General features: G+C 46.9%; 1 protein-coding gene across 1 annotated transcript in view; it reads left to right on the top strand.

Annotated features, from left to right (window-relative positions):
• The first annotated feature begins 776 nt into the window (after positions 1–776).
• The window catches only part of bloc1s1 (biogenesis of lysosomal organelles complex-1, subunit 1), a 121993-nt gene continuing 99500 nt past the window's right edge, over positions 777–23269 (top strand). The window contains exons 1-2 of the mRNA XM_070869313.1: positions 777–945; positions 22987–23059. Of these exons, the coding sequence (XP_070725414.1) occupies positions 885–945; positions 22987–23059 (134 nt within the window). The 5' untranslated portion in view covers positions 777–884. The remainder of the gene's footprint in view (positions 946–22986; positions 23060–23269) is intronic.

Here is a 23269-nt window from a genome sequence, read left to right as displayed (position 1 = left end):
AGTGCATCCTGTTATGTTCAGAATAACTCCACAAGACTGTGTGCTGTAAGCTCAAACTGTTGTGACCTTGGTCTCTTTAATGTAACTCCAGAGGAAGCAGCATGGTAGACTGCCTTTTATACCTGCTTGCCCAGGGTGTACAGGTGACCCTTGGGTCTCCCACAGGTGCGCCCCCTGGTGGCAAGTCTTATACACTAGTAAAGTTTACATACATAACACATCCGGGAGGGCGCTAAGCACCTCGAGTCGCATCGCTGAGAGCATGCAGAAATCAAGCGCAGGCAGCGGAAAGAGCGTGCAGCAAACCAATCCCACCCTCCCTTTCCCTCAACGACTATCTGTCCCACCTGTGACAGGGACTGTGGTTCTCGTATTGGACTGTTCAGCCACCCAAGGACTCATTTTAAGAGTGGAAGCAAGTCTTCCTTGATTCCGAGGGACTGCCTATGATGATGATGACTCCCTCAGTACAGCACTCCCTCAGTACTGCCCCTCCGACTGTGCGGCGCTCCGTCAGTACTGCCCCTCCGACTGTGCGGCGCTCCCTCAGTACTGCCCCTCCGACAGTGCTGCATGCCCTCAGTACTGCACTGGGAGAATTAGCCTGGATTGTGTGCTGAAGGCTCTGGAGTAAGGGGGCATAATCAGAGCTGCATATGTTTAAATGCACTTGCACTGTGGAATGCCCTGTAATCACTGGCAGTGCTGCAGTGGGTTGACAGCTCTGGTTCATGGAGCAGCCAATGGGGCCTCGCGAAACTGTTCACGTGAACACAGCTTGCGGACGAGGTTGGCAGCGTTTCTCGCGGGAGCCGGGGCGAATTCCCGGTTTGGGGGGGGTTTTCCGCGCGGCGCTCCTCGCTTCCAGCAACTCCGGCTGCGTCATGTTATCCCGTTTACTGAAAGATCATCAGGCCAAGCAAAACGAACGCAAAGAACTGCAAGGTGGGTCCGGACATTGCTCTTTCGCCGTCAGGCCGAGCCTCCCCCTTCACCCTCGCTGCCGGATTTAGGCTTGCTGTGCACGGCCCGAGATCCAGGCCCCGATCTCTATGGAGACGGGCCTATCCTCCCGCCGATTGGTCCACACAAGTGGAAGGTCTGCCCATATATGGAGCGCAGCATGAAACCCGTGTTTCTGATTGGCGGAATCAGCTGTCAATACTACGCCAAGATGAGGTTTTAATTTCTTTTAACACAGACCAACAGAAATGCTGTTGTATTGTGTGTAGGTGAAAAGAGATTACATTTATCTCTATCTGAAATAAAGTAAATGACATTTAACTGCCATAATGTATGTATAATGCACCACACATGCTGCAGCTCCCATTGATCAAACTTTGTTGCACACCGCCTGAGCAATGTGACCAGATTACATCCTTGTCTTGGTGAGCCAGCACTTGCTGATGGTAAGACTGAAGGAATCCTGTCCGCTCCAGCCAGAAACTCACCACCCTGATTCCATCCCCTTCCCCAGCTGTTTTGTTTTGTCCTGCTTGATCCTGAGGTGAGCTTTAAACTCTGCATATTGCCCGTTCCCGAGAATGCCTGTTTCCCCCTTTTAGAAGTTTCATCATCATCATAAGCAGTCCCTCGGAATCGAGGAAGACTTGCTTCCACTCTAAACATGAGTCCTTAGGTGGCTGAACAGTCCAATACGAGAACCACAGTTCCTGTCACAGGTGGGACAGAGAGTGGTTGCGGGAAAGGGTGGGTGGGACTGGTTTGCCGCACGCTCCTTCCGCTGCCTGCGCTTGGTTTCTGCATGCTCTCGGCGATGAGACTCGAGGTGCTCAGCGCCCTCCCAGATGCACTTCCTCCATTTAGGGCGGTCTTTGGCCAGGGACTCCCAGGTGTCTGTGGGGATGTCTCACTTTATCAGGGAGGCTTTGAGAGTGTCCTTGTAATGTTTCTTCTGCCCACCTTTGGCTCGTTTGCCATGAAGGACTTCCGAGTAGAGCGCTTGCTTTGGGAGTCTCGTGTCTGGCATGCGGACAATGTGGCCTGCCCAGCGGAGTTGGTTGAATGTGGTCAGTGCTTCAATGCTGGGGATGTTGGCCTGGTCGAGGACGCTAATGTTGGTGTGTCTGTCCTCCCAGGGGATTTGTAGGATCTTGTGGTAGAAGTTTACAGCACAGAAGGAGGCAATTAACCCATTGTGCCTTTGCTCGAGAAGTCCAAAACTTCTCTCCCTCTGCCTTGTATCTTCATCGGCTTCAAATGTTTAAAGGATGCAATGGTCTCTACCTCAACTACTTCCTGTAACAAAGCATTCTATGCTCCAATAATTCTCTGGAAAGAAATTTCCTCTCTCCTCATTCTCTTAGTGACAGTTTTAAGTTGATGAGCCCTCAAACAGAAAAAATGGGCTTTCCCTATTCACATTAAAACCCCCTGAAATTTCCTCTTCACTTTCTCGGCTTCAGTACCTAAAGTCTTTCCTCATCCCTAGTAACATCCTGTAGGCTTTAATGTCCTATCTATAACGGAGTGCATAAAACTGGAGACTTAGGGGCCAAAATTGCCCCTTTGCGCAGGGCCAGTTAGTGCTGTTGGCCAGCGCAACTGAAGCGCTAATACGTTAGCACGCGGGTGTGGCGGCCACATCGACCCGCGTGGATTTGGCCTCGGGGCTCCGCTGGCAAATAGTGGTTTGCACCGCGATTAGCGTGCCGGCGCGCCGACCCTTTGCAACCTGTGGGAGTGAGGTCTGCGAGGGTTGATGCCACCAACAGCTTCTCGGTGTGAGAAACTGCTGGCTGTGGCAACCCGGCCGCCATTAAAGGGGAGGCGGTGTCGCAGTGGTCGCCATCTTGTTTGTGTCGACTGACTTTTCAATCAGCCCGAGAATGTCGGCCGGGCCACATGGATGCTGGTCTGCTGGCTGCCCGTTGGGCAGCACTGAATGTTATTGCTCAGATCGCAGCATCCCTCCCCTTTAAGAGAAGGGTAGGGATGTTGCGACGCGGCCCGCATGCGCCGTGCAAACACTGGGGGAACGCCGAGTTTGTGCAAAAAGAAAGGTTGCGCTCTGAGCCCAAATCTGGGGCTGGCGCATCCCGCACCAGCGCCAAAAAATCTCCCATCAGCGAAATGGCCCAAACCCATCGCGGGGCAATTTTGGCTCCTACATCTGTGGCCAAACTATTGGTTTGTAGAAATTCACCAATTCCTCTTTTCTCTTGTACTCTATTCCCCTATTTCTGAAACCCAAAATGCTCTTGGCCTTTTCTTTGGCTTCATCAATCCGCACTCACACTTGTCAAGAGTTACTAATTTGCACCCCTCGATGTATCTATTCAGCCACACCTTTCAGCATCTTTCTATTGAGTGTGCACTCCCTTTCTTTGTTTGGCCAGCCAAGATTATCTCATGTTTTAGCCTGTCTGCCTACTCTGCTAACCCATCTATATCTGCCTGAAGTCTTTTACAGTCCTCCTTGTTCTTTGCCAAACCCCTTACTTTTGTTTCAGTAACAAATGTTGATATTGTGCTCTTTAAGCCCAAGTACAAAATGCACCTATTAATGATCTTTGGAGTGCACCATTTGTAACCTATCTCCACTTGGAGCAACATCCATTAACCCTAACCCTTTGTTTCCTGTTCGTCAACCAATTCCCTATCCAATACTCACTCTCTCGGCTTACACACAGTGCTGACATGCCCTTTAGGATGTACTGTGCCGAGATCTCTGCGCCGCTCAAATTCTGGCCTCTCGCGTATCCCTGATTTTCATCGCTCCACCATTGGCAGCCATGCCTTCAGCTGCCTGGGCCTCAAGCTTTGGAATTCCCTCCCTAAACTTCTCCACCTCTCTCTCCTTTCTTAAGACATTCCTTGAAATCTACCTCGTGGCTCGGTGTCAAATTTTGTTTGATGATGCACCTGTGAAGCGCTTTGGGACGTTTTACTATGTTAAAGGTGCTATATAAATGCAAGTTCTTGTTGGTACAGTGACGCACATTGCATTTTTGCGACAACTTTCGGCTTGTTTTTGTAAAATAAAATACAGAATGTAACGAGAATATTTCACTTTCTGCAACTAAGTTACTTTTTGTGCCGCGATGACTTGGAGTTGGAAAGATTTTAGCTACATTCTTTGTGGAGAAAGACAGCATTGTCAGGGTCACGAGAAAGACAAAAAAACGATTCATTCCCTTTAGTTTAGTGAGACCAGCCCAAGATACTACCCTATCTTTCTCTTTCAAAAGCTGATTGATCGGCTGTGCACTTTCAACCTTTTCTGTTTGGTTTCAGACATGCAGTGTCCATGGTTTACTCTACCTGCAAAGATTTGCAGGTTCAAAGACCGATCCTTACTTTGAATCATGCGACGCTCTGGGGCTGATTTTTATCTACCTTATACCCCGTGTGCGCCAATTTCGTGGGTGTTCAAGAGAGGTAAAGGGGCGCAGCCCTGTAATGCTGGGCTACCACCCTGTTTGAATTTGATACACATTTGCTGGCATCCCCAGCCTGGGCGGAAAGCTCCTGTCTGAAAAGGGGGAGCTTTTAAATTGGGCGTTAATGACGTTAGAGTGATGTAATAACACCTCACAGGCTGGATTTTCGGGTCCTCTGCGCTCCGTTTTTCACCCCAGACCGGCAGCAATGGCGGCGGTGAGGTGTTCTGGCCGGGCGGTCAGCCTCCAGCGCCCCACAGCAATCCTTGGGTCTGGTTTTGTAGCGGCGCGGAGCAGGACAGCCCGGAAGAGCTGCGCCGGTGTGCAATGCCCCTGGTTAAACCTCTGCCCAACCACCCCGAAGTGCGCCTCGCACTGACGGCCTGGGAAATCAGGGCAGTCCAACCATCCCGTCGGCGAAGAGATAAGTAATGGACTCCTAAGGTAAGTGTGATTGTTTTTTCTTTAAATTTTTTTTGCGATTTGTGTTGTGGCGTGGGCAATGTTTTATGAATGTTTTTGTGGGTTTTTATAGTTCTCCCCCCCCCCCCGCCCCCAGGCATCTTTGGGAGCGCACCCGGCCCGGCTCTTTAGCTCGGGAGTTTCTCACCCTAACGTCCTGAGAGAGGTGTGCAACGCCTCCCTTAGTGCTGCACCCCACACTCAGGGCCCAGCTGCCCAAACTTACCTACTGAGGCGCAAACTGTTTCCGGGCGCTAATTTTCCCGCCCCGTCACCATTATTGTCCCAAAAACCTTAAAGCCAAAAATTTAGCCCCACATGTCAGTTTTTGGGCCTAAAGTTGGAAGCACACCTGAGCAATCGAATGCCCATGGGACTTGAGCATTAGTCAGTTTGGAGGACCCGTAAAGAGGTAACCAGAATCTTCCCAGGAAAATTGGGTCCTCGATATTAATGTTTAACCTACGAGAGCATTGGAAGAGCAGAGAAACCAGACTTGAGTAAATTTGCAAAAGTGACGCCGCAGTCAACGGAGGTGGAGGAGCCCACGACTGGCAAGTGACGTCATGCGAGCACGGAGGCAGAGCTCTGAGGGTGAGTAAATGGTAAGTCGTATTTTTTTTTAACAAAAAGCAGTCTACCTAATTTTAATTCTGGCTAGCAATAACCAAATAAATAAAAAGACCAGAGATGGCAGGGCAGGCTATGTGTCGGGACTGTAGTATGTGGGAGTTTTTGGACAGCGAAACTGTCCTGAATTCCTACATCTGCAGGAAATGTCTCTGCCTTCAGTCACTTTGGCTCAGAGTCATTGAGCTGGTGTGCGAGTTCGAGACACTCCGAAACATAAGGGAGGGGGGTGAATTTCGGGATAATTTTATCCAGAACACAGTCACACACCAGAGGAAAGCACAGGTTTCAGAAGGGGAGGTGTGACTGTCAGGGAGCCGGGTTGAGAAGGAGGTCCCGCAGACACTGGTCCTGTCAACAGGTAGGATGTACTCCATTGGCAATCAATTGACAGCCATGACTGTATACGGTGATTGGAGCGTGGGCAGATACAGCAGGAGCGGCGAGAGATTGTAGAGCGACGTGATCGGGGCCCAGAAGAGGCGTGGGCCCAGGGGCAGCACGAGCCAGCCCACACCGCGATATGTGTGCGCACTAGTTCCGTGCAGCAGAGCTGGTCTCCAGTCGTCTTGGTTAACCCTTGCCACTGGACCAAGACCTAGCTCTGTCAAGCCCGTGTGGTGGCTGGTGTGCAACGGCCACCCCACTTTAAAAAAATCCACGCACAGGCATCTTCCACCCTTCAGGATGTAGTTCGGCACCTGGAATATTAGGTCCTTCATTGAAACACCTGTAAACTCATCCCTTTTTTGGTGTGGAAGCAAGTCATCCTCGTTTCGAGGGACCGCTTATGACTCAGACGGCTGTCCAGGACGGGGGCGGATGGGAAGAGCAGAATAGAAGTGTGGTAGCAATTGGGGATTCTATAATTCGTGTAATGGATAGAATCCTCTGCAGCCACAAACGCAAGTCCACAAGGGTGTGTTGCCTACCCGGTAATGGATATCTCGAGGCGGCTGGAGAGGAATTTGGAAAGGGAGGGGAAATAGCAAGTTGTCGTGGTCCATGATGGAACAGGGAGGAGGTCCTGCTGAGGGAGTATCAGGAGTTCGGAGCTGAATTAAAAAGCAGGATCTCAAGGGTAATAATCTCTAGATCATTGCTTGAACCATGTGCAAATTGGTATGGAGACATACTTTGTAATCAAAAACACCATTTCTAAATTTGCTGATGACACCAACTTGGGGAGGTGGGGGTGGGAGAGGAGGTGGGAGGGGGCGAGGGGAGATGGTGGTGATGGGGGGGCGAGGGGAGATGGGGGTGGTGGGGGGGGCGAGGGGAAATGGGGGGAGGGCGAGGGGAAATGGGGGGAGGGCGAGGGGAAATGGGGGTGGTGGGGGGGGCGAGGGGAAATGGGGGTGGTGGGGGGGGGGCGAGGGGAAATGGGGGTGGTGGGGGGGGCGAGGGGAAATGGGGGTGGTGGGGGGGAGCGAGGGGAAATGGGGGTGGTGGGGGGGAGCGAGGGGAAATGGGGGTGGTGGGGGGGGGGCGAGGGGAGATTGGGGTGGTGGGGGGGGCGAGGGGAGATGGGGGTGGTGGGGGGGCGAGAGGCGGGGGGCGGGGAGGGGGGTTCGTGTCGGGGGGGCGAGAGGTGGGGTGGGGGGGGGAAGAGGTAGGGTGGTGGGGTAGGGAGGGGAGGTGGTGGGGGCGAGGGGAGGGGGGTTAGTGTAGGGGGTGGGGTAGGGGGGTGGGAGCGGGAGCATAGTCATGTACTGAGAAGTACTGCAACAAATTACAGGAAGATATTCATAAACTTGCAGAATGGGTATATAATTTGCAAATAGTTTCAACACAGATATTTTATTTTGGTGAGAAAAATAAGTAGGCCACATACTAGTTGGAAAATAAGAATCTAAATAGGGTAGAGGAGCAAAGGGAGGATAAATACACAAATAACTAAAAGTAGTGATGTTGGTTAATAAGGCCATTTAAAAAAAGAAAGCAAACCAAACACTCGTGTTTATTTTTAGAGGGATAGAATTGAAAAGTAGAGAAGTTATGCTAAACTTGTATAAAACCTTGGTTAGACCGGAGTACTGTGTACAGTTCTGGTCGGCATATAAAAAGGATATAGAGGCACTGGAGAGGGTGCAAGCTAGATTTACAAGGATGATATCAGAAATGCGAGGGTACACCCATCAGGAAAGGATAAACAGGCTGGGTCTTTTTTTTTCGCTTGAAAAGAGAGGTCTTTAAAATCATAAGTTTTGACAGAATAGACAGAGTGTTTCCATTTGTGAGGAAGACCCAAATTGGAGGCCATCAATATAAGATAGTCACCAAGAAATCCAATAGGGAATTCAGAAGAAACTTCTTCACCCAGAGAGTGGTGAGAATGTGGAACTTGATACCACAGGGAGTGGTTGAAGTGAATATTATTTAAGAGGAGGCTAGACAAGTATATGAGGGAGAAGGGAATAGAGGGTTATGCTGATAGATTTAGATGAGGAAAGACTGGAGGAGGCTCGAGTGGAGCATAAACGCCGGCATGGACTGGTTGGGCCGAATGGCCTGTTTCTGTGCCGTAAATCCGATGTAATTCTATGTAATCTTTCTTTTTGAAAAGTTGGCAATTGTTGTATTGTGGCAAATTTTTTAATTAGTTACATCCTGAAGGCTGTCTATTTTTCCCGGGAAATAATGGTACAAAAGGCTAATTGTTCACCCCGCAACCCTCTATCCCAGATGACTTTGGATAAGGTCACATTTGTGGTTCATGGGGAGTTTGGCCTTTGTTGTGGCAGGGGTCCTTTGCACTCGGTATGAAGAAAAAATATCTGGAGAAGGCATGGGTCGTGATGTTCGCTGTCTTGATTATGCAGTGTTGGGCAAATTGTTTTCCACTCCAGGAGGCAGAGGAATCATTTCTGGTTAATAGCACTTGCAAGTGATTCAGTTATATATTTCCGTGCAATGTTTGCAAACAAGTTAAGAAGGTTCACCAAACAATTCTTTGTAAAGACAGTGCTCTTTAAAACCAGTTGAAATTAATGGAGCAATTTTCAAGAACAGCAGTGGGGGTGATATTTTTTAAAGCAGCATTTCCAGCCCACTTCCGTTATCCAGTATTTGTCATGGAGGCTTGACAAGTTGTAGCAAAAGTTTCAGTCATTTGTTCTGTGACCATTATTCATGAATTACATCATCATCATCGGCAGTCACTCGAAATTGGGGAAGACTTGCTTCTACTCTAAAACTGAGTTCTCAGGTGACTGTACAGTCCAATACGGGAATGACAGTCTCTGTCACAGGTGGGACAGATAGTCGTTGAGGGAAAGGTTGGGTGGGACAGGTTTGCCGCACGCTCCTTCCGCTGCCTGCGCTTGGTTTCTGCATGCTCTCGGCGACGAGACTCGAGGTGCTCAGCGCCCTCCCAGATGCTCATCCTCCACTTAGGGCAGTCTTGGGCCAGGGATTTCCAGGTGTCGGTGGGGATGTTCCACTTTATCAGGGAGGCTTTGAGGGTGTCCTTGAAGCATTTCCTCTGCCCATCTGGGGCTCGCTTGCCGTGTAGGAGTTCCGAGTAGAGCACTTGCTTAGGGAGTCTCGGGTCGAGCATGCAGACGATGTGGCCCTCCCAACGGAGCTGGTCGAGTGTGGTCAGTGCTTCGATGCTGGGGATGTTTTATAAAGTAATACAGACGAACTGTATGCATATGGGAATTATCTTCTAACTTTCAAATTGCCACCATAATATTCAATATGTTTCATAGTGATTGGTGACTGAAGTGTCAATGGTATTTGCTGCACACTTTCCCCTTTATTAGTTGTAGACAATTTAGGCATTAATTACAATTGATGATCCTATTTACAGCAACATCAACTTACACCTCCATAATGCTTCCCATGCACTGGAAGATGTCTCAAATCGCTTTACATTGCAAAGCAAAAATTGAATGGCATGCAGGATGGACAAAGGGACAACCTGAGAGGATTGGAACAGCACAAAGGCACAATTAAACAGGAGTTTGAGGAGGGTTTTGAAAGCAGGAGGGAGGTGGCAAGGCACAGTGAGGGATTTCCAGCAGGCAGGAACAGCCAGCATTGGTGGACCATGGAACAAGGAGTGACCTGGTATCAGAGGAGTATGCAAAGGCTTGTGCTGGCGAAGATTGCTAATGCATGTTTTAAAAGGAAAAACACAAGGGCAAGGGTCTTGGCTAATTCACAGGGAGTCAGTGGAACATTGAAAGGACATGGCTGATAGGAATGTGCAGGTGAGGTGGTTTTGGGAGAAGCAGCTCCGGGTTAAGCAGGGAGCTAAAGCCAGAGGGAGGTACATAACTTGTTCGGAGCCAAAGAGAATTGCTTTGGTTTTTCCAATGGTAAACTAGAGGAAAATTTGGCGCATCCAGATCTTAATGTCAGTAGGTAATTGGAGAGTATAACGACAACCTTTCAATCGAAGAGACTCCAGGGTAGATCTAGTTGTCGTTGCACTACATATGGAGACTGCTTTGGTGATTCCAGTGATATTACCAAAGGATAGAATGATTCAGGGGAGGAGACCAACGATAAAGCCCTGGGGGTATATTGGAATTGATTATGTACCAAAGGAGGGGAAGCCATTGGAAGTGATCCAGTGTTTTTGTTGCACTGGAAGGGCAGAGATACTGAAGGAGGATGGCAAATGGCAGAGATGTTGAATCAATATTTTGTATCGGTCTTCACAGTAGAAAACACTAAAAACATCCCAACAGTGGATAATCAAGGGGCTATAGGGAGGGAGGAACTTAATACAATCACCATCACTAAAGAAGTAGTACTCCGTAAAATAATGGGACTAAAGGCGGACAAGTCCCCTGGACCTGATGACTTGCATCCTAGGGTCCTAAAAGAAGTGGCTGCAGAGATAGTGGATGCATTGGTTGCAATCTATCAAAATTCCCTGGATTTTAGGGAGGTCCCAGCGGATTGGAAAACCGCAAATGTAACACCCCTATTTAAAAAAGGAGGCAGACAGAAAGCAGGAAACTATAGACTGTTTAGCCTAGCATATGTCATTGGAAAATGCTGGAGTCCATTATTAAGGAAGCAGTAGCAGGACATTTGGAAAAGCATAATTCAATCAAGCAGAGTCAGCATGGTTTTATGAAGGTGAAATCATGTTTGACAAATTTGCTGGAGTTCTTTGAGGATGTAACGAGCAGGGTGGATAAGGGGGAACCAGTGGATATGGTGTATTTGGATTTCCAGAAGGCATTCGATAAGGTGTCACATAAACGGTTACTGCACAAGATAAAAGTTCACGGGGCTGGGGGTAATATATTAGCATGGATAGAGGATTGGCTAACTAACAGAAAACAGAGAGTCGGGATAAATGGGTCATTTTCCGGTTGGCAAACAGTAACTAGTGGGGTGCCGCAGGGATCGGTGCTGGGGCCTCAACTATTTACAATCTATATTAATGACTTGGATGAAGGGATCGAGTATAATATAACCAAGTTTGCTGATGATACAAAGATGGGCGGGAAAGCAAATTGTGAGGGGGACACAAGAAATCTGCAAAGGGATATAGACAGGCTAAGTGAGTGGGCAAAAATTTGGCAGATGGAGTATAATGTAGAAAAATATGAGGTTATCCACTTTGGCAGAAAAAATAGAAAAGCAAATTATAATTTTAGTGGAGAAAAATTGCAAAGTGCTTCAGTACAGAGGGACCTGGGGGTCCTTATGCATGGAACACAAAAAGTTAGTATGCAGGTACAGCAAATAATGAGGAAGGCAAATGGAATGTTGGCCTTTATTGCAAGGGGGATAGAGTATAAAAGCAGAGAAGTCCTGCTACAACTGTACAGGGTATTGGTGAGGCCACGCCTGGAGTACTGCATGCAGTTTTAGTTTCCATATTTAAGGAAGGATATACTTGCATTGGAGGCAGTTCAGAGAAAGTTCACTAGGTTGATTCTGGAGATGAGGGGGTTGACTTATGAGGAAAGGTTGAGTCGGTTGGGACTATACTCATTGGAGTTCAGAAGAATGAGAGGTGATCTTATCGAAACATATAAGAGTATGAAAGGGCTTGACAAGGTGGATGCAGAGAGGATATTTCCACTGATGGGGGAGACTAGAACTAGTAGACATAGTCTCAGAATAAGAGGCCGTCCTTTTAAAACTGAGATGAGGAGGAATTTCTTCTCTGAGGGTCATAAATCTGCGGAATCCTCTGTTGTGGTGTTAACCCAGGTGGAGCGGTACTTTTAGCGCCTTGAAAAGGTTTGTGCCTCCCGCCCAGAAATTCGTCAGAATCGGTCGAAGAGCTGACGAGCGCTAAATCAGCCGTTGCACACCAGAGCTGGGGGACGCTAACGAAAATGCCGGCGCTCAATTTAACCGAGTCATTGCGCATGCGCCGAACTCCAATTCCGATCCCGGGAAAAGCTGAGTGTTAAAGGTGCAGCATAGCAATGCACCCCTTAAAGTTTTCAAAGCCACTTGTTCTCAAGCTGTGCTGTTATGTCTGTCTGCCGCTGCAAACTGGGAGGCTCACGCACTGTGCTGTGTGTAAACGTTGCACTGACTGTGGCCTCCGAGGGAAGCACTTCCTCATCCCTTTAAAGAGCCACCAGTTAACAACTCTGCAAACCTGACCCGACTGTTTTTTCAGACGTTGTTCTTGGCGTCCGCTAAATGATGCGGCCACACTTAATTTTCCGACTGGGGCGCGAGCGTAGACATTGCACCAGGAACACATCAGGATCGGAGCGATCGTCAGCAGCCGGGCGCTAACGGTTTGTGCCCCCGGTGAGCTTCTCATGAATTTTCGGTCGGGGCGCTAAACACTGCGCTCCCGGTCGGTAACCTCTTATGCTCCCATTAACGCTCCCTCTGGGCGCTAACTCAGGCATCAGGCAACCGAATATGCAGCCCCATGAGTCATGGCACAGATATATGGAGGTGTTAATCTCATCGTATATGGCAGTTAGAGGAGAGAAAGAAATTGCATTTATATATATATCTCATAAGCTTTGGCTATGCTTTGGTCAACAAATTACTTTTGAAGTGTAGTCTATTCTTTTTGTAAGCAAATGTGGCAGCCAATTTGCACACAACAAGGTCCCACAAACAGCAGAGGGATAAATGGCCAGTTAATTTTGATGGTGTTGGTTGAGGGAAGAATGTTGGCCAGGATAACCCAAAGTTAATAAGCTATCTTGATTAAGAATAATGAGAGTTGAACACAACTGAAAATTCTAATTATTGTTCTGGTTGGTAAAGATTGAGGGTTGTTGTAGGAATTTCAAAAATCAAATTCTCTTCCCTACCCTTATCACTGTTCCCCACTTAAGATTGCAGGCAGGTAACCTGTTTGCTTAATTGGATAAGTACTTGAAGGGAAAAATGTTACAGAGCTGTGGAAAAAGAGCAGGAGAGTAAGATTAATTAAACAGCTCTGCCAAAGAGCTGGCACAGGCAAGATGGGCCGATTGGCCTCCCTGTGCTGTATCATTCTATGATTCTCTTAACTGGCTACTAAGAGGTGCATGGAACTGACCTGGGCTGGTTTTCTTTCTGTTTTCCCTCTGCCTCATATGGGCTCAATTTTCCCCAAAGCATTTTTTTGGTGTACTTGAAGAGTTACGCCCGATTTATTTTTTTGGGGGGCCTAAGTACACAAAAAAAAAATATTCTAAGTTTCCCCGTTGGATTTCTTCATTTCTGTGTGTGTGTGTGTCTCTCTCTCTCTTTCTCTCTCTCTCTCCTGTGTGCGTTTGTGTATAAGAGAGAACTGGGTTGGAGATAACAGAAACATAGAAAATAGGTGCAGGAGTTGGCCATTCAGCCCTTCTAGCCTGCACCGCCATTCAATGAGTTCATGGCTGAACATACAACTTCAGTACCCCATTCCTGCTTTCTCGCCATACCCCTTGATCCCCCGAGTAGTAAGGACTTCATCTAACTCCCTTTTGAATATATTTTAGTGAATTGACCTCAACAACTTTCTGTGGTAGAGAATTCCACAGGTTCACCACTCTCTGGGTGAAGAAGTTTCTCCTCATCTTGGTCCTAAATGGCTTACCCCTTATCCTTAACTGTGACCCCTGGTTCTGGACTTCCCCAACATTGGGAACATTCTTCCTGCATCTAACCTGTCTAAACCCGTCAGAATTTTAAATGTTTCTATGAGATAAGTTGCTGCTGTGCGTTTTTCAATTCTTTTAGTGCGTCCGGGCATCTGCTGCGCCAATTTCCATACCTGCGCCGATTTCCTTAACTCTCCGTGTGGTTTTTCTGCAGAGGCCACATATTTGACTGAAAAAAAAACTGACCTAAAAAAGTCGTAACTAACTTGAGTTACGCTGGTGCAAATTGATCGGGAAAACTGTGGTTTTTCAACTTCGGCCAAAAAGAGCCGCCTGCTCCAGAAAAACGGTGCATATCACTGGGGAAAATTGAGCCCATAATGTGGGAGCAGCTGACCTCCAACCTGCACCCCTCTTCCCCTCCCCGCCCCCAAAGGTACAGTCAAAATGAGGAAATGTGTGAGTGTTTTGAAAGCTGCAGAGGACATTTCAGAAAACCATTTCTGCTGATGCCATAATGCTACTAGAAAGTGATGGCAGAATCCTGCATACAGAGGGAAAGTTTAGGCAGGCTGTATCGCTTTACTTACACTAAATAATGTGGATCTACTTACAAAAATCGATCAAGTATACAGTGAGTAAATGTTAGCTAGTTGCACATATCTGACACTATGTGGCATGTGTATTGGTGTCATTGGTTCCGTGTATCCTCTAACTGGGATACATGCAGAACTGATGGAGAGCTGAACAAGCTGTATCAGTACTGGGAAAACTGGTATTTATTTTTCTCGCACTGGGTATAATTGCCATGCCTCTTGTACAACTGGCATAAGCTTCTTGTACAAATAGTGTACAGTTCCTGTGTGAATTGTGTTGGGTTCAGCTTCTGTGAGCTGTGTAGAGAGTACTGCATTCTGGTAGCAGCTTGCACCCTTAGGGTGTCTCTTTATTTTTTTAAATCCGATTATAGACGTACAGTAGTTCTGTAGTTCCAGAACTTATTTCAAATTCATTAAAGTAGAATAACTTCTAATGCAGAGTTTGCAGTTCTGAGCTTTGAAGTTTAAGATCTGAATTTTTGGCCAACTGCCTAAATGGAGTATACTTGGCAAAAACATTTCGAGTCTCATCGCTTAGATCTAAGATCCTGAAACTAGGCCATTTAGGCTCCATGTCTAATTTTCATACTTCCACTTTGATTTTAATACTGGAGTTCTGGTGTATTAGGAATATCTTTCCCTGGTTGTTATTAGTATATGGTTTGTAAATGTGATTGCAGTACACAGTAAACGTGCCAGTGATATCTGGGGCATCATGAAATCATTTTAATAGAAATTACAGTGCAAAAGGAGGCCACTCAGCCAATTGCATCTGTGCCAGTGCTAGCACTTATACCGGAGCTATCTGTTCCAATCCCTTTTCTCTCTACCCTTTCATATTCTCCCTTTTCAAAGGCTTATCCAATGCCCTCATTTAAATTGTGTTCTGATCCTTGCCTCGGTAGCAACTTGCAGTAAAGCATTCTTTGTTCCAATAACTGCGTGAACAAATTTGTTCCAACTTCCAGCTTTGTTCTCCTAGCAATTCCGATGAAATCTCTGGGGTCAGCTGCATTTTAAATGTTTTCCACAGGCTCCTGGCAGGATTCCAGCCTGCACTGGGGACCTCACCATGTGGGTGGGGGTGAGAAATGACCACCGCTGCAGTAGATGACCGCATGCAGATACCCTTGAAGATGAAAAAAAAATTGTTCCTGGCTCTGAATAAGTGGCAACATCTACCAATACAGAACTGCCAATCCGTTGTGCCTAAATTGATTTGCGGTCCTGTCTTGGTCTTTCAATTCTTTAAAGCGAGCGTTGCACCTCTCCGAGCAACACTGAGCACCTCAGCATTGAATGCTGGCGTTTAGTGTTCCGGAGGAAAATAATAATGAAAATGTGATGCATGACAGAAAATTGTGTACTTCTTTGACTTTAAACCAACAGCGTGTCGGCCGGTTGGATTAACAAAGTGCAACTGTGCAAAAGGTGTTCATGCATTGGTTTACAGGCACCAAAAATATCAAGTATAGTTCGTCCCCCAGTGACTTAGTAGGTAAATGAACTGAGAGGTTTTGGCTTTGATTCCTGATCTGAGTGAGTTAGTTGTCATATGGAGAGCTCCAGTCGCGTGCCCTTGGTCTAGAAAGGGGGGTTCCCACTTCCAATTACGACCCAGTAACTCCTGCTGCAAAGTGTGTGTTTGGCTCAATTGTGATGCCCTCGGTAGTCTCGCTCATGAAATGTAACCAGTTGCACAAGCCACCTCGGGGATGCTGGTGCAATTGCACGCCAGCAAAGGGGATGAGGGAGTTGACTTATGAGGAAAGGTTGAGGAGGTTGAGCCTCTACTCATTGGAATTCAGAAGAATGAGAGGTGATCTTATCGAAACGTATAAGATTATGAGGGGGCTTGACAAGGTGGATGCAGAGAGGATGTTTCCACTGATGGGGGAGACTAGAACTAGGGGGCACGGTCTTAGAATAAGGGGCCGCCCATTTAAAACTGAGATGAGGAGAAATTTCTTCTCTCAGAGGGTTGTAAATCTGTGGAATTCGCTGCCTCAGAGAGCTGTGGAAGCTGGGACATTGAATAAATTTAAGACAGAAATAGAGAGTTTCTTAAACGATAAGGGGTTTTGGGGAGTGGGCAGGGAAGTGGAGCTGAGTCCATGATCAGATCAACTATGATCTTATTAAATGGCGGAGCAGGCTCGAGGGGCCGTATGGCCTACTCCTGCTATTTCTTATGTTCTTATGTAATGCTCTCGAGAAATTATCGCAAGTAAAAAAATATATATATATATATCCACATCCTAGCTCTCGGACATTTGGTTATGTGACACTTCACTTTGTGCCCTGTGGAGCAAAACATTGCCTGCATGATGTTCAGTGCTTTCCCAGTTTGCTTAAAAAGCTATTAGTTCTAACAAAAGTCACAATAAGTCAACCCAAAGTTATTCAGCTGCGATTTGCCCGTCGTTTCCAAGATGATTTGACAGCAGTAATGTTTCTCACTGGATTGATCGGGCCAATACGTCAAGGGTCTTCTCCTCCTTGTCCCATCGTGTTTATTCCTTGAAAAATACAATAATGTAGCCATTGTTTACGCCATCAGAGCAGCCTCTGTGCAGTAGTAAAGATAAAACTATTTTACGGTCTCATTTAGCCCTTTTCTAATTGCCCTGGAGACCCAAGTTATTCTCTCAGCGGAGAGGTTGAGGCCTGGCCAGCATCTTTTCCCACAGTCAGAGTAAGGAAAAATAATTTCCCAAAACAGTTGTCCTTCATTGTCGATCCAGCGTCTCAAGGGCCAGAAAGGTTCTTTTAACAAAAATCTTTCACAATTTTTTAAGCAGTCACATTGCATCACACTCCATTTGATCTAACAAAGCCTCTGCAACCCAACGACCAAAACCAGTTCAGCACCAGACTTATTTAGTGTATTGTACCAGCGCACTACAGGAAATGTTGCACTTAAGGCTATAAGAACGTAAGAAAAGGAGCAGGAGCAGGAGTAGGCCATTTGGCCCCTCGAGCCTGTTCCGCCATTTAATAAGATCATGGCTGATCTGATCATGGACTCAGCTCCACTTCCCTGCCCGTTCCCCATAACCCTTTATTCCCTTATCGCTCAAAAATCTGTCTATCTCTGCCTTAAATATATTCAATGACCCAGCCTCCACAGCTCTCGGGCAGAGAATTCCACAGATTTACAACCCTCAGAGAAGAAATTCCTCCTCATCTCAGTTTTAAATGGGCGACCCCTTATTCTGAGACTATGCCCCCTAGTTTTAGTTTCCCCTATTAATGGAAACATCCTCTCTGCATCCACCTTGTCGAGCCCTGTAATTGCCAGATTTATCCTCCTCTCCTCATTTGAACAGGGATGTAAACATTTGAATTCTCCAGTCCTATGACTCATCTCCCATATCTAAGCAGGATTGGAAGATTGTGGCCAGAGCCTCTACAATTTCCATCTTGCTTTCCTCAGCACCCTAGGGTGCATCCCATCCGGACCGATTACTTTTCTATTTTGAGCATTGCCAACCTTTTAAGTACCTTCTCTTTAACTATTTTTATCCTATCCAATTTCTCTACTACCTCCTTCTTTACTGTGACATTGGCAGCATAGTCTTCTTTAGTGAAGACAGATGCAAAGCAAGAACATAAGAAATAGGAGCCGGAGAAGGCCATACGGTCTTTTGAGCCTGGTTCGCCATGGCTGATCTTCGCCTGATCCCCATATGTCTTCATAGTGTACAAATAATAAGAGCAAAGTTGCAAAGTCAAAAATACAAATACTGGCACTTGGGGGCGATTTTAACCCTACACGCTCAGCAGAAACCTGGCGGGTGGGCAGTTACAATCGCCCTGGCTCTCGCCTGTATGAAAGTTGACCGATTTTAACCTGCTCTCCTGAGCAGGCAGCAAGGACACACACCCGGAGCCACCGGGGTCCTTCTTTACATGTGCATGTTGCGGCCCGATGACATCATTGCGACCCGACTGTAATTTTAACTCGAGCCTGAGCGGGCAATCCACCTGGAGTTCAAATTGGGGCCGATCGGTCAGTACCTGCAAAGTGAAAATGTCAGGGTCACATTTCGGATGCAGATCCTTTGTCAGAATTGGTTTGCCAGATGCTGTTGATTTCCAGTGTTTTCTGCCTCAATATTTTGTTTGTGATTCATTTAATATATTATGGGCTAAAAATTCATTATAGCCTGGTTTGAGGCGGTGACACCGCCTGGTCGCTAACTTTAGCGCCAGGCGATGTTTATCGCCTTCAACCGCAATATTGATTTTAGTGCCCCAAGAATGGAGTGGAGCGGTAAAGGAAGCGTTCCACAATTCTCTTAGGGCGCTAGCATGGGAGCACTAATGAAGTTCTGGCATTGTAATACCGGCATCCTAACGCCTAAAGGGGAGGTTAGCTGGATGCAAGGGAGCTAATTTGAACATCAGGAAGAGTGTTAAGACAGCAAAGAAAGTGAAATCAGTGGAAATAAAATGCAATCACATCGCAGATTCTTAACTGATAATGACCCAACTGCTCATCCCTTTAATTAGCGCCCCGGGAGCTTCTCTGACAGCCGTGAATGCCTGCTTTTTATGCCGCGATTAGCGCCAGGCGGTAAGGCAGGCGAACCCACTGAAGTTTGTGTTCGGGGCACTAATGGGGCGTTGCACACTCATTGACGTCACCAAGTGGTGTGGTGCGAGAGGGCGCAGCGCAAACTCTTTATGCTGCTGCTACACCTGCACTCAAGTTCCCGGGAGGCACTTACAGCGCAGCGCGCGGCCAGTAAGCGATTTGCGGCCCGTTAGCGCTCCTCTCTGGCGCTAACGGCTAGCGCTATTCAATTGAATTTCTCGCCCTATGTCTTGTTACTTCCAGCACCAATGACAGACCTGTGACCCATCAGTACTTCACCATAGTGTTATAAAGCTTAAAATCTTCAACCTGAAATGACAGAATCCATAGTATTAAATGGCGGAGCAGGCTCGAGGGGCCATATGGCCTACTCCTGCTCCTATTTCTTATAACTGCTTTTATATTGTGCGTGTGCTGTGCTATTGCAGTTGGCACCTGACACGCAGGTCTTGTATGACTCTCTTGCTCTCCTCTCACTCCTTTCCTCTTATTTTGAAGTCTTCATATGTTCTTCAGAATTACAGACGATGTTAAAACCACCAAGTTAATAGTAAGTTAGCACGGTAACCCCGGGTCTTGCTGTATGAATGACAATGTAGAGGTAGCAGCCTTATGTAAATTTTTACTCTTCAGAAGCAAGAAAGTAAGACTTGGGTAAACGGTGATAGATGTATGTTAACACAAATTATTTATTTCCCTTCTTCTGGGTCTCGCAACCTCGTTCATAAGCTGCTCTCGATCCTACTGCTAAGAAGTTGTGCTAAGCCAGTTAATAGTGACTCATTTTAATTACTTTTTTCTCCTGCGTTTTTTTTTCCTCTCTTTGTGGATGGGCTCTTGCCTTCCACTCAGCACTTAGGCTTTTTATGTCTCCTTTCCTGTGGCAAGACCAAGATCAGGAATGCGCCATGTGGGGAATTGCAGACATCAACCCACTCTGTGATGCAATACATTGGTGCAGTATATCGCCCTTCTTTTCTTCTCTTCTCTTCTTAGGCAGTCCCCCGGAGTCGAGGATGACTTGCTTCCACACTTAAATAGGTTCTAAGGTGACTGATGCAAGATCTACAGTCTCTGTCACAGGTAGCGCAGAGGGTGGTTGGAGGGACGGGTGGGTGAGGCGCTTGATTTGTCGTGCGCTTCTTCCGCTGTTTGGACTTGGTTTCCGGCGAAGAGATTCGAGGTGCTCGGCGCCTTCTCGGAAGCTTCTCCTTTACTTTGAGCGGTCTTGGGCCAGGGATTCCCAAGAGTCGGTGGGGATGTTACTTTTTTTCAAGGAGGCTCTGAGGGTGTTCTTGAAGCGTTTTCTCTGCCCCTCTGGGGCTCGCTTGCCGTGACGGAGCTCGGAGTAGAGTGCCTGTTTCGGGAGTCCAGTATCAGACCCTACTATCGCCATGTCAACCTTACCAAAAAAAAATGGAAAAACAAGGCATCTTTCAAAGTTGAATCAAACACCGCTGTGCTGGAACGTTCGAGATCGCTTAGTGGGGAAATGCGCCACCTGATGTTGTACTGACCTTCAGAAACCAGAAAGGCCTCCGGTTCAATCCTTGGGTTGTGCAGAGTGAGCAGATCTCAGTTGGGGGAGTGGGTGACGAGCTGCTCCATTCAGTGTTCCAACGTTAGGGAAGGGGGAAAAATCATCCAGGGTTTCTGTTTCTGGTCATTCTATAGTGACCCCCACTTGATGGTCTCTTCATGTGAACACAGGATAGGGCTCAGCTGTGATCACCCTCACGGTTGAACAGGTTGTCAATGCTTGCTATTGAGGCTTGTGCATAAAGAATGCTGTTAGGATAAGGTACGAGAGAGCTGTGCTTATGGAACAATTTCACAGCTCGGGAGGGAGGAGATTTGGGGAAGATTTTTTTTTAAAGAGAAAGACATTTAGATCTCTGCAGCAATTGCAGCATCTCGATACAGCATTAGCAGTAGAATATTGCGATTCCTCCATTCGGAAATTATTTTAGCACATTGACTTGTATTATTAAAAAGTAATGAAAATGGCCAAGTGTTCCTGCCACCAATCTTTTGATGCAAGTGGGCAGCAAACATTTGGTGTCAAGGACAGAGAGCAGGGAATGGTAGGCGTGTATTCCAGACAGCTTGCAGTTGGCTTCCAATGCATCCCAGGCTGTTGAGCGAAGTAAAAGAGGAAATAGCAGAGGCCTTGACCATCATTTTCCAGTCCTCTTTGGATCTGGGCATGGTGCCGGAGGATTGGAAGACTGCTAATGTAGTACCCTTGTTTAAGAAGGGAGAAAGGGATAGGCCGAGTAATTACAGGCCTGTCAGCCTAACCTCAGTGGTGGAAAAATTATTGGAAAAATTCCTGAAAGACAGGATAAATCTGCATTTGGAAAGGCAAGGATTAATTAGGGACACAGTCAGCACGGATTTGTTAAGGGAAGATTGTGTCTGACTAACCTGATTGAATTTTTTGAGGAGGTAACCAAGAGGGTCGATGAGGATGGTGTGTACGATGTAATGTATATGGACTTTAGCAAAGCTTTTGATAAGGTCCTACAAGGTAGATTGGTGATGAAGGTTAAAGCCCATGGGATCCAGGGCAAAGTGGCAAGTTGGATCCAACATTGGCTTAGAGGTAGGAAGCAAAGGGTAATGATTGATGGATGTTTTTGTGACTGGAAGGATGTTTCCAGTGGGGTTCCGTAGGGCTCAGTATTTTGTAGTATATATCCACGATGTAGATTTGAATATAGGTAGTATGATTAACAAGTTTGCAGATGTCTCTAAAATTGGCTGCGTGGTTGATAATGAAGAGGAAAGTCATGGGCTGCAGGAGGATATCAATCTACTGGTCAGGTGGGCAGAGCAGTGGCAAATGGAATTTAATTCAGCGAAGTGTGAGGTGATTTGGGAAGGCTAATAAGGAAAGGGTATACACATTAAGCGGTAGGCCACTTAGAAGTGTAGATGAACAATGGGATCTTGGAGTGCTTATCCACAGATCCCTGAAAGTAGCAGGCAAGGTGGTTAAGAAGGCACACGGAATGCTTGCCTTTATTGGCTGAGGCATAGAATATAAGAGCTGGGAGGTTATGCTTAAATTGTATAATACTTTGGTTAGGCCACAACTGGAGTATTGCGTGCAGTTCTGGTCGCTGTATTGTAGGAAGGACATGATTGCACTATAGAGGGTGCAGAGGAGATTTACGAGAATGCTGCCTGGAATGGAGAATCTCAGTTATGAGGACAGATTGGATCGGCTGGGTTTGTTCTCATTGGGCCAGAGGAGGTTGAGAGGAGACCTCATTGAGATGTACAAAATATTGAGGGGCCTGGACATAGTGGATAGTAAGGGTCTATTTCCATTGGTGGAGGGGTCTATTACGAGGAGGCATAGTTTTAAGATGGTTGGTGGAAGGTTTTGAGGGGCGGGGGGGGGGCTTCTTTACGCAGAGGGTTGTGGGTATCTGGAACTCGCTGCCTGGAAGAGTGGTGGATGCAGAAACCCTCACCACTTTTAAGAGATGGTTGGATGGGCACTTAAAGTGCAGTAACCTGCAGGGTTACGGTCCTAGAGCTGGTAATTGGGATTAGACTGGATTACTTTTTGTTGGACGGAGCAGATATAATGGTAAGTACTGCAGGGAAGAGAATACGGCCAGAGTGATCTCCTGGACTAGTTTCGATCGCCTGGATGGGTCGGAGAGGAATTTTCCTGGATTATATCTCCCTAAATTGGCCTGGGTTTTTATCTGGTTTTTGCCTCTCCCAGGAGATCGCATGGCTCCGGTTGGTGTGGAGTGTAGAATGTTTTAGTCTAAGTGGTGTCGCCCAGTCGTGGTGAGGCAGATTGGTTGGGTTGGGTGCTCTTTGCCTTTCCGTCATTATTCATAGGTTTATATTAGGGCTGCTGACCAAGGGCCGTGTGGCTCTTTGTTGGCCGGCGCGGACACGATGGGCCGGAATGGCCTCCTCCTGCGCTGTAAATTTCTATGTTTCTATGTTGTGGGAACGGTAGCTCCACTGTTCTATCTGTCATTGTACAATCACTTGACGACAGTACAGAGGTTAATTGAAGCAGTTGGATACTGTTTGGGTCTTCAAGCCCATTCCTACACGAGGATGAATGATGTGGGATATTTCGAGTGTGCATTTTGATAGCAGCACCGGATATTTAGAATTCCAGATTTTATGGTCATGTCTATGTGGTGGTTTTTTTCTCCCTCCTTCAGAGGACAAGGATAGGGTAGGGTGGCCATGCAGTCCTTTACCAACCTTGTTTCTTAATTTCCTTTCAGAAAAAAGGAGGAGGGAAGCTGTTACAGCTGCTACACATCTCACTGAAGCGCTGGTGGATCATCTTAATGTTGGGTGGGTATCCGCCTTTATCAGTGATCTAAAAAATACAGTGAAACATTTATCTTTGTCTACAGTGCTTCAGAACTTCTGAAGAGGCAGGAGGAAATGATTGTCGAAATGATTGATTGAAATTTCTGTACTTATTTTGCAATATTTATGCAAGCTGTTTCTCCCTCCTTCAATATGGCACTGTTGCAGGATTGACTAATTATTTTTTCTGAG

This window comes from Pristiophorus japonicus, chromosome X, assembly GCF_044704955.1.
Source record: "Pristiophorus japonicus isolate sPriJap1 chromosome X, sPriJap1.hap1, whole genome shotgun sequence".
Taxonomy (NCBI): domain Eukaryota; kingdom Metazoa; phylum Chordata; class Chondrichthyes; family Pristiophoridae; genus Pristiophorus; species Pristiophorus japonicus.
Note: the sequence above shows the minus strand (reverse complement) of the source record. Positions and strands in the feature narration are given on the sequence as shown.